The 13,371-nt window shown below is 47.7% G+C and overlaps 1 protein-coding gene across 1 annotated transcript in view; it reads left to right on the plus strand.

The window, feature by feature from the left end:
- EML6 (EMAP like 6) overlaps nucleotides 1-13,371 on the plus strand; it is a 748,837-nt gene that overhangs the window by 596,238 nt on the left and 139,228 nt on the right. Inside the window, exons 26-27 of the mRNA XM_086927650.1 lie at nucleotides 3,236-3,437; nucleotides 4,303-4,429. Coding sequence (XP_086783776.1) covers nucleotides 3,236-3,437; nucleotides 4,303-4,429 — 329 coding nt within the window. The remainder of the gene's footprint in view (nucleotides 1-3,235; nucleotides 3,438-4,302; nucleotides 4,430-13,371) is intronic.

Consider the following 13,371-nt stretch of genomic DNA (forward strand, 5'->3'; position numbering starts at 1 on the left):
GCATTCCTGGCAATAACGCTGGGCGTCCTTATATATACCGGGCCAGTAAAAAAACCGTAATATGAGTTGGGTGGTCTTTTCGCTCCCGGTGTACCCAGCCACTAGATGGGTGTGGGCAAAAAATAGAATCTGTTCTCGGTATGAGACAGGCACCAGTAGCTGTTCTGGTTCGCCTTCCTTAGCCTGACGGTACAGTAGCTCCTTGGAAATGAGAAATCGGGGGTATCTGGGGTGAGGGTCGTCCATCTCCCTGTGGGCCTGCTCCCACGCGTTTAAGAGGGTAGTGTCGTTTATCTGGGCGAATTTGAAGCTCCGGTCCATGACCCAGGGTTCAGGAGTGAGAAGGGCCGGTTTTGGAGATTGAGAGCTGTTTTCCCCTGTCCCCAAACTCTGCCTGAACCAGTGAAGGAATCGCGGATTGTCAGTGCCTATTATCAACGGCTCCGGGAGGTTATTGAGGACACCTACCCTTACTAGCTGCTGGGGGCCTCCTTTGGGGGCTATGGGTATTTGAGCAAGGGGGTAGGTCCGAACATCCCCGTGTACACATCTTATGGCCACGGTTTGAGGACCGAGGTATTGTGACCTGAGAACATGAGGGGCCTGGATAACAGACTGCCTGCACCCTGAGTCTAGTAGAGCCTGAATGACCACTCCGTTCACCTGTACACTCACCCGATACGTGCTCCCCATCTCGGCGGAGTAAAGCACTGTCCTGGGCAGGTATCCCACCTCCATCGGTTCATCTTGGGATTTCTTGGTGGGGCAAAACCTGGCGATGTGGCCCCAGTTCCCACAATCAAAGCATTGCGGTCCAGAGCTGGATGGAACCTCAGGCTTCCAGCTACGTGGTTTAGGAGGTTCGATGGGCCGCGGGACGGGGCGTCTCTCTTGTTTCATGGGCTGCTTCGGGTGGCGCTCATGTTCCCACCCCGAGGAGCGGGGTTGTGCTCTAGAGAATGTGGTGGCCATCTCCACGGCTTCAGCTGTTGTCAGGTTGTGATGTTGGCGGAGCCAACGTTGCGTCGCATAGGGAAGGGCTTCCAGGAATTGTTCGAGATATATATGGTCCATTATCTCGGTCTTAGTGCTGGTGTTAGGGGTCAGCCATTTATCGGCGGCCATCTTCAGCCTTACGAATAGGGTTTTAGGGGTCTCTCCGGGGGTGCCCCTTTCCTTCCGAAACCTTATTCTGTAGGCCTCGGTGTCCAGCCCTAGGTGATCGAGAATGATTTTCTTTATATCGTGGTAGGAAGTATCCCCGTTAGGGTTAGCGACCTGGTAGGCGGCTTGCGCCTCCCCAGATAAGAGGGGCGCCAAGAAGAAGGGCCACTTGCTGATGGGCCACCCACAGGCCCTGGCGGCCCTTTCAAAATTCAGCAAGAACGCATCAGGGTCGTCTCCGGCATGGTATTTCTGCAGGGCCACTGCAGAGGAGCCGTGGGGGATAGTTCCTTCTCCTCTAGATCCCCCTGTGGCGACGGGATCCACCCAGGGTTGTTGAGTTTCCTCTCTGGCTGCGAGGGCTTTTTTTAGGATCTCCCGGTCAGCCTGGGCCGAGGTCAACTGCTGTTCCGCCACCCAGCCAAGCTTCTCCTGTCCTTTGACGAGCTCTTGCAGAATGGTTTCCATCTCAGTATCGAGATTTAAACGGCCCGCATTCTCCACCACTGTTACAATTGGTGCGGGTTGCGGCGCAGAAGTTAGGGGCAATAGGCGAGCTCGTGGCAACTGAGGTTTTATTGATGCAAACAGTTGATCTGTACAGCTTTTGCGATTAGGGTATTTCCTCGGTGACCGGCTTCTACTCCGTCGACGGTGGATGACCTTTTCCTTCTTCCGGGTCACGTCCGGTCTTCGGGGGGGGGTCTCTTCTGCTTCGGAGTCCGTCCCGACTGTCGGAGTAGCTCTCCAGCGATCACCCAGCGAGAGAAAAGGAAAAGAAAAGTGTCAGGGGTATGTTCCAAATAACAAGCGGTGCAGGGGAGGGGAAGTGAGGGGACTCCCTGTGCTCCAGTTAACGAGTGAACGGCGGTTTTAAGGGTGCCTGAAGGATACCGTGATAGCTAAACGTCCCGTGGTGTTGTACCTAGCGTACGCTGACCTCCTACCCAGCCCTTTAAACGGTCACGTACCTGGAGAAGCCACGCACCTCCCCTGGGTGAGTGGCTGGGCGGCTCGTGGGAACGGTGGCCTCCTGGCTTTCCTCCGTCCGGGGCAGGCGCCGACTCTGCTCGCGTTTCCACTCCGGTCGTCCGACTCCCTTCTTTCTCTCTAGCTGACCGGCTCTTGATGTTTCCAGTGGCGTCTCCCGCTCTCTCCTCCTGAGCTCCAATCCTCCGATCCGTACCTTCCTCCTCTCGAATCTCCGTCCTCCGCACGCTCTCTCCTTCCGACCTCCAGGTGAACAAGCACCCCTGAGACTCGTCTGGTTCTCCTTTTGAGGGGCAGGGCTGGTATGTCGGCTCCTCCCACTCGGCGTGTTCTTCAGAGTTAAAGGGCCATTCCATGGCGTTCGACTCCGTCCAGCTCGCCACCGGGTCCTGTGATTGAGATAGAGAGAGGGGAGGGGAGGGAACAAGAGTTAAGTCGGACCTCCCCTCGGTCGTCCCCGTTGCGCGAGGTAGACCAGCACCGGGAGGCTCTGAGTCTTGCATGCCCTGCCCCCTTTTGTACACCCCGTTACATTAAAGTATGCAATAAAAAAGAGCAAATTATGTGACGTAATGCAGGAAATGTTATGGTAACATTACTTGATTATGTTGTCATTTTTACATGTTAACACTGTGCAAAGAAACGTTTAGCCCTATTAGTATCAGTTGAACACCAAAATACAGCAATAGGTAACCTTTCAACCTTTGGGCAGGACCTTTCACTGTGCAGCAACGTGTCACCACGTGTTATTAACTTTGGAGCTGTTTGAGTCATAAACATTTTTTAAATAAAATCTGCTGATTATGCAGCAGATCCATAATTATTTGGAATATGCCACAGCCTCAAAATTGCGTGATTCCAGTGGCCTTGAATATGCTGATAGCAGAGGATGAGTGCCCATCACTGTATTGTGTTACTTGGGTGAGCCCAGTCAATTTTAATCTGGTGTAAAGAAATCCACCATTACTGCTGCATGTTCAAGACAAACAATGTTTAATGTTTAAGAATCCGTGATGAGTACAAAGGGCGCATGATTAGATATGTGTTTTAAAATGTAAATTGTGGACTGTTGATGTCACAGGGCCAGCATGTCAAGTTCAAGAAGTACATTGGCCACAGTGCCCACGTCACAAACGTGAGGTGGCTGCAGGATGACTCAACGCTGCTGACTGTTGGTGGGGCTGACACTGCTCTGATGATCTGGACTCGAGAGGCGTTTGGCAATCTGGAGAGTAAGCCAGTCGACAGCGAGGAATCTGACTCAGACACTGATGAGGATGGAGGTAACCTCATTCGAAAAGTGATGCCATGTATATTTGTCCGAACCTTCACATACAGCTAGAAATATATGTTTCGGGACAGTCTTAATCTCCATTAATTTTGGCTACAAATCTTTCAAGAATTTTACTCCATTTTGAGTTTTAAAGTGCACCCAGACATTAAATGGCTTCATAGGCTCACAATTTATACATGCTTCTTGCCTAAGCAGAAGGGTAAAAATATGCAAGTGGGCCTTTAAGGGCCTGCTTTGGTGGACTATAAGACAGCAGTGTGACATGCCCCACTTGTCAATTGATGTACACATTAGAAATGTCAGATTAGTTATTTTGAATAAAAATAAGATCCATTGTTAATTAAACATTTTCAGTCATTTGCGGCTCGTTTCATTGATGATCCGTACTATAGGAGTGGTTATGCTCTTTAATATACACAACCCATATTGATTTTAAGTCCCGCTATATGTTCGTCAAAAACTTTCCTACAATGTAAACAAAAGTTAAAGATTTTTAAGACTGAGTAATTAGTACCCATACCCCTGGATGTTCAATATTTACCTACTACTTTGATTTGTTGTGCATGTTCTTGTCTAGGCGTCAGTTGTGCCTTTTCTGTTAGTCTTTGCTAAGTCACATTAGTGGAATGTATCTTTGTGCCCTTGGAATTTCCAAGGTCACTTCTATTGCTATTATCTCGTATGTGGGCTTCTGTAAAGCTGACCTCTTCTATTTTGAAAGCACAGTCATTACTGCCTCTTCTTTAACGTTTCTGTCTTAATACAGTGAAAACTACCAATACAACCGAATGAGACATAAACATTTCAATAATTAAAAAAATATATTAACATTTGATTATGGTTGTATTTTAAAGGCTATGACAGTGATGTTGCAAGAGAAAAAGCTGTTGATTATACAACCAAGATCTACGCGGTTAGCATCAGAGAGATGGAAGGCACAAAACCGCATCAGCAGCAAAAGGAGGTGTCGGCGGAGGAGAGGTACATAAGAGACAACTTACAATTAATAAGGAGTCATTTCAAGCATGACGTTTCTGAATGTGTGCAGTGCTTAAACCGAGGAACCTTGATGTTTGCCTTGAGATGAAGTATCTGAGTAGAAGTCCATATCGTAAGATCTGTCACACTAGGTGAAAGCCATCAGATTTCCTGTGCCTTACCACCAGTTACATGTAACTCAAAATGGCAGAAGGGGAAATCACCTACTTTCTGCATAATAAATGTGACCAGCCTACTTAGTTTTCTTATTAAGTATTTAATTTGTTATTTTAACCCCTTCCATGCTGCCGTCGGCCATTGGCCGACGGCAGCACTACCTGGCTGGTGCTGCCGTCGGCCAATGGCCGACGCGGCCCTGCCCGTTTTGCGGAAGTACCGCACTTCCGCAAAATCGGCGGCACAGCCAACGGGTTAAAATATAGGCTCACACTAACCCATGTTTCAAAGGATGTGTGAAAAAAGTTTTGGGTGTCCGCTAAATTAGGCATGAAATACCTCTAAATATGATATCATTAGTGACAAGACCTAACAGTGGGCAGGCAGAACATCCTTTCTCTTCAATGATTTTTATTGGCCTTCCACTCCAAGGACAACTTTTACACTCTGCCCCTCCCTCCCCATCTAAGAAATAGCACTTACAGTGCATGTGACAACCCCGCTCCTCTCCTATGGGTGAGTTGTAGCCCTCACTGGCTACCTTGCGGTCCCAGTGTGAAGAGGGGATGATGAAGCATGTCACCCTTGGGTGAGTGAGGGTTCTCGTCTTAACACAGAAGTGCTCTGCAGTCCTTTTCTCTTCATACCGTCATATTTCATATGCCAGTGAACAAAATCACCAACTTTATCCAGTACCCTGCAACGGAACAGAAGATTTAAGCCCATACCTGTGGTTCCAGAATTGTCAAAGACTCATATTGGCAAGGTCAGCAGAACTGCTTAGGGAGATCCCCATCATCAATACTACATCCAGTAAATGTAATTTGGCCTCACTTTTAGAGACTGGCTTAAGAAAGAGTAAAGCCTTCATGACCTCTTTTTCTGCATGTAAGGAAGGCACTACCTTAGTGATGAAGCCTGGACTTAAACTCTGAGAATTATCCAATCAGGGAACTCCCTCAATTAGAAAGGTGTTCACACAAATCTGAACAACATTGTTCTGGTGATCACAAACAAGAAAAAAACCCTAAAGAGTTGCAAACTCAACTGAGCCTTTCTGAAAGCCTACAAAGGGGCGAAAATTTGGGGAGATCCCGGGAAGGACTAAAACCAAAGGATGCATTACTGCAGAGTTTTGAATGAAGTGATTAATTCATATCTAATCAAATCTGCAAGGCTCGTGAAAGGCTCAATGGGGCCCACTGGATACATAGCATAACCACCAATAAGCTCAGCTCAGAACCCTCTTGCAGGATCAGCAGTATCAACCTAGCATCATACTCATAAGGCCTGATGGTTGTCATAAAGGTGATGTAGGTGCACAGGAAGGACCTATTCTGGATCCCCAACCAAATGCCACAACAAGGGTACAGAAAGGGGCCACCACTATGAAAAGAGATACGCCCCTTCAAATTGAAACCAAAAACCTGGGAGTAATGAATAATGAACATTCTATAAATGACCCAAGAGCCTGATAGTGAAGCCACCTAGCCCTGAAGAAAATGGGTCAGTCAGTACCACTGGAAAAGTCTGAATATGACAGGTGCCATAGTCCGGACTATGACTATTGTTATTTATGGTGATCACACTGGCTTCTGTCTCTTCCCAGGCGAGATTCTCTGGGCTGGTATATACCTGTGTTTGAAGGGGTGTATATGGTTTGCCCTGATTTTTATGAGAAGAGTGTTACCACTTATGTACCGACTTTGACCATTGAAAGGATATTTGAACTTGTTATATTTTAAGGAGTTGTAAAACGCTTACTCTAGTTGAGCACAACACAATATCTGATCTTTGTAGTGGTTACTTTTGTGGGCTGAAGCCACTGTACTTGATGCCACTGCAGGTGAGAGCACTGATAGGGCTCAATGTTTGTAAAATGTATTTGCATCTCAGTCTTCTCCCGCTTGCATTGACAAGGACAGTGCCTGGAAGTCCTTGACCAGTGACTGTACGGCTGGAATTGAAACCAGAATCAGCCTGGCAAAAATGTTCGAACCACCCCCACATTGCCCCAAATAGAAAATGCACATAGGGGCATGGCTGGGCCTTGGCAGCCTATCCTTCTGGTATGCTTTTCTGAAAACAGGCCACTAGCCTGCAGACCATCTAGAAAATACCAGATTAACACAATGGACAGGCTTGCCCAGCGCAACTGTGAAGAACATAGTGCATACATCCAAGAGTGAACAGCCACTTTCAGAATCCAGTAGGTCTCCTTTATACTGACTTGGCCTTTCTGTCCACAAGAATCTGATACTGCCACATCATCTGTAACCACAAAGATGTAGCCATTGAGGTTAGCCTGCATGCCATTTAAAATAGGGACTATGACATCCACTTTGGCTGGCACTACTGGTGGATGAGGAATTAAAGCATGAAGTCTCGTTCCGATCTTTCTATTCACTTAATAGCAAATCCTTCCCAGCAGCACGAGTGAGTTGAAGAGCAGATTGGCAATGGGACTGCCTGACATGTGGCCTGTTATAGATTTCAAAAAAGGGGGAGACAGAAAGGACACTATTTACCACACAGTATTGGTGGAAGGTCCAGTAACAGCTTAGTGTCCTGTACGAAGTACTAGAGAGTTACACCAAAAATGGGGGTTGCTGTACTGTTCCTCGAGAAGGTAGAGTTGGGAAAGTTCTTGCTGGCGTGACAGGAAGAGGGAGAGGGGAGGTTATTAATACCCTGGGGAATCCATTATGTTGGATTTATTTGCCTCACACACCCCGAGGAGTGTCATGCTTCATCATCGGCGGTTGCTCCTCGTCGGGGAGGCGGTGCAACCCCCGACGGGCACACCTCAGAGAGGGGCTCTTTGGCGGAGATCTTTTTACCAACTGCCTGTAGGTGAAGTGGGGGTATGTGGGCGGGTCGGTGTATACCTATAGTGAGGTGGTTAAAATGTAGAAAGGGGTACCTGAATTGACTTTTATTCTGGGGGTCCCCTAGCTACGCTTAAAAGGTGAAACTAGTCCTCTAGGTGTTAACCAATTACGTTGTGTAACCCTAGAAGGGGCTAGTGGTGCATGTGGTCAACATGTTTCTCGCTCATGGTGCATTTACCGCGATTCTTCAGGACCAAGAAGTGAGGATAACACAGGTGACATGTCCCTAGAGGAACCCAGGTTTGCCTTTAAAAGATCACAAAATCTGAAAGATATTTTGATTAGTACTAGGCCTAAACAAACTAGGAAAGCTAACCAGAGAACCCTATGGGACTTACCTCCAGTGACGGGGCACTACCCCTGCGGCATGTGCGGTGTCTGTAGGTACACTATGACTCTCAAAACTATACAACTTTCGGACACATTCAAATGGGAAATTAGGCAACATACTAACTGCAACACATCCCACTGCATATACTTGCTTATATGCCCATGTAACTTACAGTATATAGGGATGACCACACGCCCTATCAAGACTCGGATCATAGAACATCGCAGCAACTTCCGCTGCAAAAAAACCCACACTAAAATGTGTAAACATTATGTGGAAACAAACCATGATGAGAATGCAATAAAGTGGATAGTTCTGGAATCCAGCCCCAACTGCCCCACGAAAGCACTCTTCAGGAAGGAACAGAGATGGGTGCACCGGTTGTCTTCTGACCAATATGGGCTCAACGAAGACATCCCCTGGCACTCTCTGTGAACCCCCATATTCATAGTGCCGATCCATGAATGATAGTGATCTGATACATTCCCCTACAATGCAAACTGGTTTTGAACTCACTGACGACCTTGGGACCTCTTCCATCATGGCCGCCACCGTCCCATAGGCTGTAGCACCGGTTTTCCACAACCCGTGCACCCAACCTTTGTAATGAGCCATTATAGAACTAGTAGGAGTTCAGGATGTTACCGAGGCGCATTTTTCACCTACAAAGTATAACTGATGCTACTTTCTTAACGGGGCAAATGCACTCAACAAAAGCTCCCCTCGGTATTTCGAACCCATTACAAGATTGGGTTTCAGGTTGTTACCGAGGCGCATTTTTCACCTACAAAGTATAGCTGATGCTACTTTCTTAACGGGGCAAATGCACTCAACTAAAGCTCCCCTCGGTATTTCGAACCCATTACAAGATGGCCGACACGCTCCGGGGACCTTACACCCTTTCGAGGTCAGTGGGCGGGTACCCATCGCGTCACGCTGCTCTCCCGGTGGTGGTTAAATGATCCACCCCGCCGAGCTCACACATCTACTCGAGCTCGGCGGGGAAGGGTAGGTCACTACACCCGGACGCAGCGGACGACAGGTGAGTGTGGTCAGCGCCTAGCTGGCAAAGGAACTTTTAACGCGCATTGCATACTTTGAGCCCTTTATGGCTGGAACGCATTTTTTTCAATTGCTGGATACCGCGTTCTTAATTACCCCTCCTTTAGCCACATCTTGGGCTCAGCGCTGCAGTTCAGCCCTGCCGAACACTCAGGGGGCCTCTAGGTCGTGATCTTTAGGTGAGTTGAGCATTCTCAACATGCTTTTTTGAATGGTTTGATTGATCACAGTGATAGCGTGCTGTTATGCTTAACAACTTACACAGTGGTGTCTACATTTTTACAAACCCTGCCTTACACCTGATATACTACAGACAGGTACTAAGATTCGTGCAGCTGCATTTTTTAACCTTGTATATTTACACTTCTTGTTTTTAACTCTCACCTTCACTAGTCACAACATGAATCACAGCCCTAATCATAGCGTGTGTTTCACAGTTGTGCTTCACAGTTGTACAGTGCACACTCAGTACACTTAGCATGCGGTGGATGAGAACACCACCACCCTGGCAATATATGTTTTTTCTGGCAAAACAATGACTGGCAATTTAACCTTTTCCTTATCCTCCCTCCAGACATAGACATAGGAGGACCCACTAAGGTAAATTTTAATAACATATGATACAAGCATGTTGTTATCCTCACTTCTTGGTCCTGAAGAATCGCGGTAAATGCACCATGAGCGAGAAACATGTTGACCACATGCACCACTAGCCCCTTCTAGGGTTACACAACGTAATTGGTTAACACCTAGAGGACTAGTTTCACCTTTTAAGCGTAGCTAGGGGACCCCCAGAATAAAAGTCAATTCAGGTACCCCTTTCTACATTTTAACCACCTCACTATAGGTATACACCGACCCGCCCACATACCCCCACTTCACCTACAGGCAGTTGGTAAAAAGATCTCCGCCAAAGAGCCCCTCTCTGAGGTGTGCCCGTCGGGGGTTGCACCGCCTCCCCGACGAGGAGCAACCGCCGATGATGAAGCATGACACTCCTCGGGGTGTGTGAGGCAAATAAATCCAACATAATGGATTCCCCAGGGTATTAATAACCTCCCCTCTCCCTCTTCCTGTCACGCCAGCAAGAACTTTCCCAACTCTACCTTCTCGAGGAACAGTACAGCAACCCCCATTTTTGGTGTAACTCTCTAGTACTTCGTACAGGACACTAAGCTGTTACTGGACCTTCCACCAATACTGTGTGGTAAATAGTGTCCTTTCTGTCTCCCCCTTTTTTGAAATCTACTCCAGCACGGTTTGAACCGTGGGAGCTTGCATTTGGTGGGTGAGTCTGTTCTAATCCCCCAACAAACTTGAGCCTACACCTTCGGGGTGGCTCATACCCGGTCCATAACCGATTCCAGTAGTGGACCTCTCCTTTTCTTATCCCCTTGTTTTCCCTACCTTCTGTGAAGGACTCTACCACACCGGGACCACTCCTGTCAGACCCCACCATCATGGAGGGGCAGGGACTCAGTTTCGGTGAGGAGGATGCAGCGGCCATAATGAGGACACCCTCTCTCTTTGGCATCGACATTGAACCAGGTACTAGTAGCAGCACCCCTGAATGGCAATCCCTATCAGACCTTAAGCGGGAATGGATCAGGGTGACTATCCATGGAGCCATGATGGCACAATACTTTAAAGCTAAGATCGCACCAAATGGATTGATAGTTAAAAATTTCCCGAGAATATTCTGGGAGGACGGACAATTTAAGGTGGAATGGTCGCAGGTTTCGTGGAAATGCACCCACGACCTCCTCATCCTTATAGTCAACACGGCAAAACGACTGGCCGATGCCCTGCTGGTTAAAATACAAGCAGCGGAGGCTGCCTTAAAGACCGCGGTACAAAATCCGGGTTTCAAAACAAAACTTGCCGAGATTAACAAAGAGATGGCAGAACATAAGGAATATCTTATGAACCAAAAGTTAGCCAAACTACAAAAGGACATTAAAAAATTCTCTAAAGAGAAAGTCTACCCTTATCTAAGGGATGACTATGTTCCCACTGGCACTAACTACAGTTCAGATTCCAGCACGACCTCTTCAAGGAAGGGCTCAAACAGTGGCTCAGATAGCAGTGATGACAACAACCCCGCGCAGATGCCCCCCAGGGCGAAAAGAGGCAGGGGACGGGGACAGTATAACTTCCCCAATTACCAAAATCAGGGACAACCTGTATGCCCCCCATTTTGGCAGTACCCGCAATTTCCCCACTTCCAACCACCTTTTGGCCCACAGTATCCTGCTCTGTATCCGCCCCAGAACCCATCCAACCCTCCTTTTTTAGGCAGAGGTTGGGGCAGAGGGCGAGGGCGAAAAAGAGGCAACACAGCAGAGAAAAGGGTACAATGGGAGGACACACGTCCCCAAGGGATGGACACGAGGAGTACGAGCCGGTCAGGACAGCAGTGAGTCTGGTAGTCAATCTATCAGACCGCCAGCTCACCCAACGAGAGGAAGAAGTCCTACAAAAGGGCTTGGGATTCGTCCCAACCCCTAGGATCGACCAATTCCAACAAACAAGAGAACTTAAAGCCTTTTTCAGGAAAATAAGGTTAAGAGCATTCTTTGAGGGAAAACCCAGTGAACCCACAGAAGATTCTGGACTCCATAATCCCTCCACCTTTACACCTCATAACGGGATGGTACCCAATGAAGTACTGACGTTTGAGCAGGCAGTGTTGAAAGACATTAACAAACTTGACCGGCCAACCCCATACTGCAACATCTCCAAGAATGAGTTGGCAATACTTAAGTCACTGGCAGATGATCCCTCAATCACAATAAAACAGGCCGACAAAGGGGGAGCAACAGTGCTCATGAACACTGTGGACTATGAGAGGGAATGCACAAGGCAGCTGAGTGACCAGAGATACTACACTCCAATCACTGATGACCCAACCATACGCCTACAGACAAGGATCACAAGCCTGGTATCCGGTGCTGAATGTGATCAATGGATCAGTAAAAAGGAGGCAGAATTCCTCATGAAAAAGGACCCCAGGGTACCGTATTTCTATACTCTACCAAAGATCCATAAAGCCACCAGACCAGTGCCAGGGAGGCCAATCGTTTCCGGGATTGACTCTGTACTAGAGCCCCTTTCTCAGTTTTGCGACCACTTCCTGCAACCTTTGGTCAAAAACATCCCCTCATATATCCAGGACACGACAGATGTCCTCAGAATTCTGGACACAATTCAAAACACAGAAGAGATTGACCTGCTAATCACCCTGGATGTCGAAGCACTATATACGAACATCCCCCAGAGGGCAACCCTTGAGGTGATTGAGGAAAGACTGGGACAAGAACTGTGGAGCTCCAACACCCCCGTTACCTTTATCATGGAGTGCGCCACACTAGCCTTGACCGAGAACTATTTTGAATACAGAGGCAAGTTCTACCATCAAACCCAGGGGACCTCTATGGGCAGCACCTTTGCCCCCTCGGTGGCCTGTCTGTACATGGCAAAATTTGAAGAGACTCATATACATCATGAGTCTAACCCCTACCACAACAACATCAGATTGTGGAAACGCTTCATAGATGACATTCTCATTCTATGGAGCGGTCCACCTACCACCTATGAAGGGTTCTTGATTTGGGTTAACACCCTCAACCCCCACCTTCATTTTACCATGACAGCTTCACCACATGAAATTGCCTTCCTTGACCTCACGATCAAACTGGAAGAAGGGTCCATAAAAACAACTATGTATCGTAAACCCACTGACCGCAACAGCCTCCTGCATTACACAAGTCACCATCCTAAGGCCCTACGTACCAATCTGCCCTTCGGCCAGTTCTTGCGAATCAGGCGCAACTGCAGCGCTGTGGGGGATTACAAGAAAGAATCTGCACTCCTGTCTAGGAACCTCTTGGATAGGGGCTACCCTAAGAGTGATGTACGAAAGGCACGCAAACGTGCCAGGAACAACAATAGAGAGGCCCTTCTGGAAAGGCAGGAGAAGGCCACTATTGAGAATCAACCCATCACTTGTGTGACCACCTTCACCCCCCTGTCCAACAAGATCAGGAACACGATTAAGCATCATTGGGGGATACTTAACACAGGTGACATGTCCCTAGAGGAACCCAGGTTTGCCTTTAAAAGATCACAAAATCTGAAAGATATTTTGATTAGTACTAGGCCTAAACAAACTAGGAAAGCTAACCAGAGAACCCTATGGGACTTACCTCCAGTGACGGGGCACTACCCCTGCGGCATGTGCGGTGTCTGTAGGTACACTATGACTCTCAAAACTATACAACTTTCGGACACATTCAAATGGGAAATTAGGCAACATACTAACTGCAACACATCCCACTGCATATACTTGCTTATATGCCCATGTAACTTACAGTATATAGGGATGACCACACGCCCTATCAAGACTCGGATCATAGAACATCGCAGCAACTTCCGCTGCAAAAAAACCCACACTAAAATGTGTAAACATTATGTGGAAACAAACC

Source organism: Lissotriton vulgaris, chromosome 6 (genome assembly GCF_964263255.1).
Source record: "Lissotriton vulgaris chromosome 6, aLisVul1.2, whole genome shotgun sequence".
In the NCBI taxonomy this organism is placed as follows: Eukaryota; Metazoa; Chordata; class Amphibia; order Caudata; family Salamandridae; genus Lissotriton; species Lissotriton vulgaris.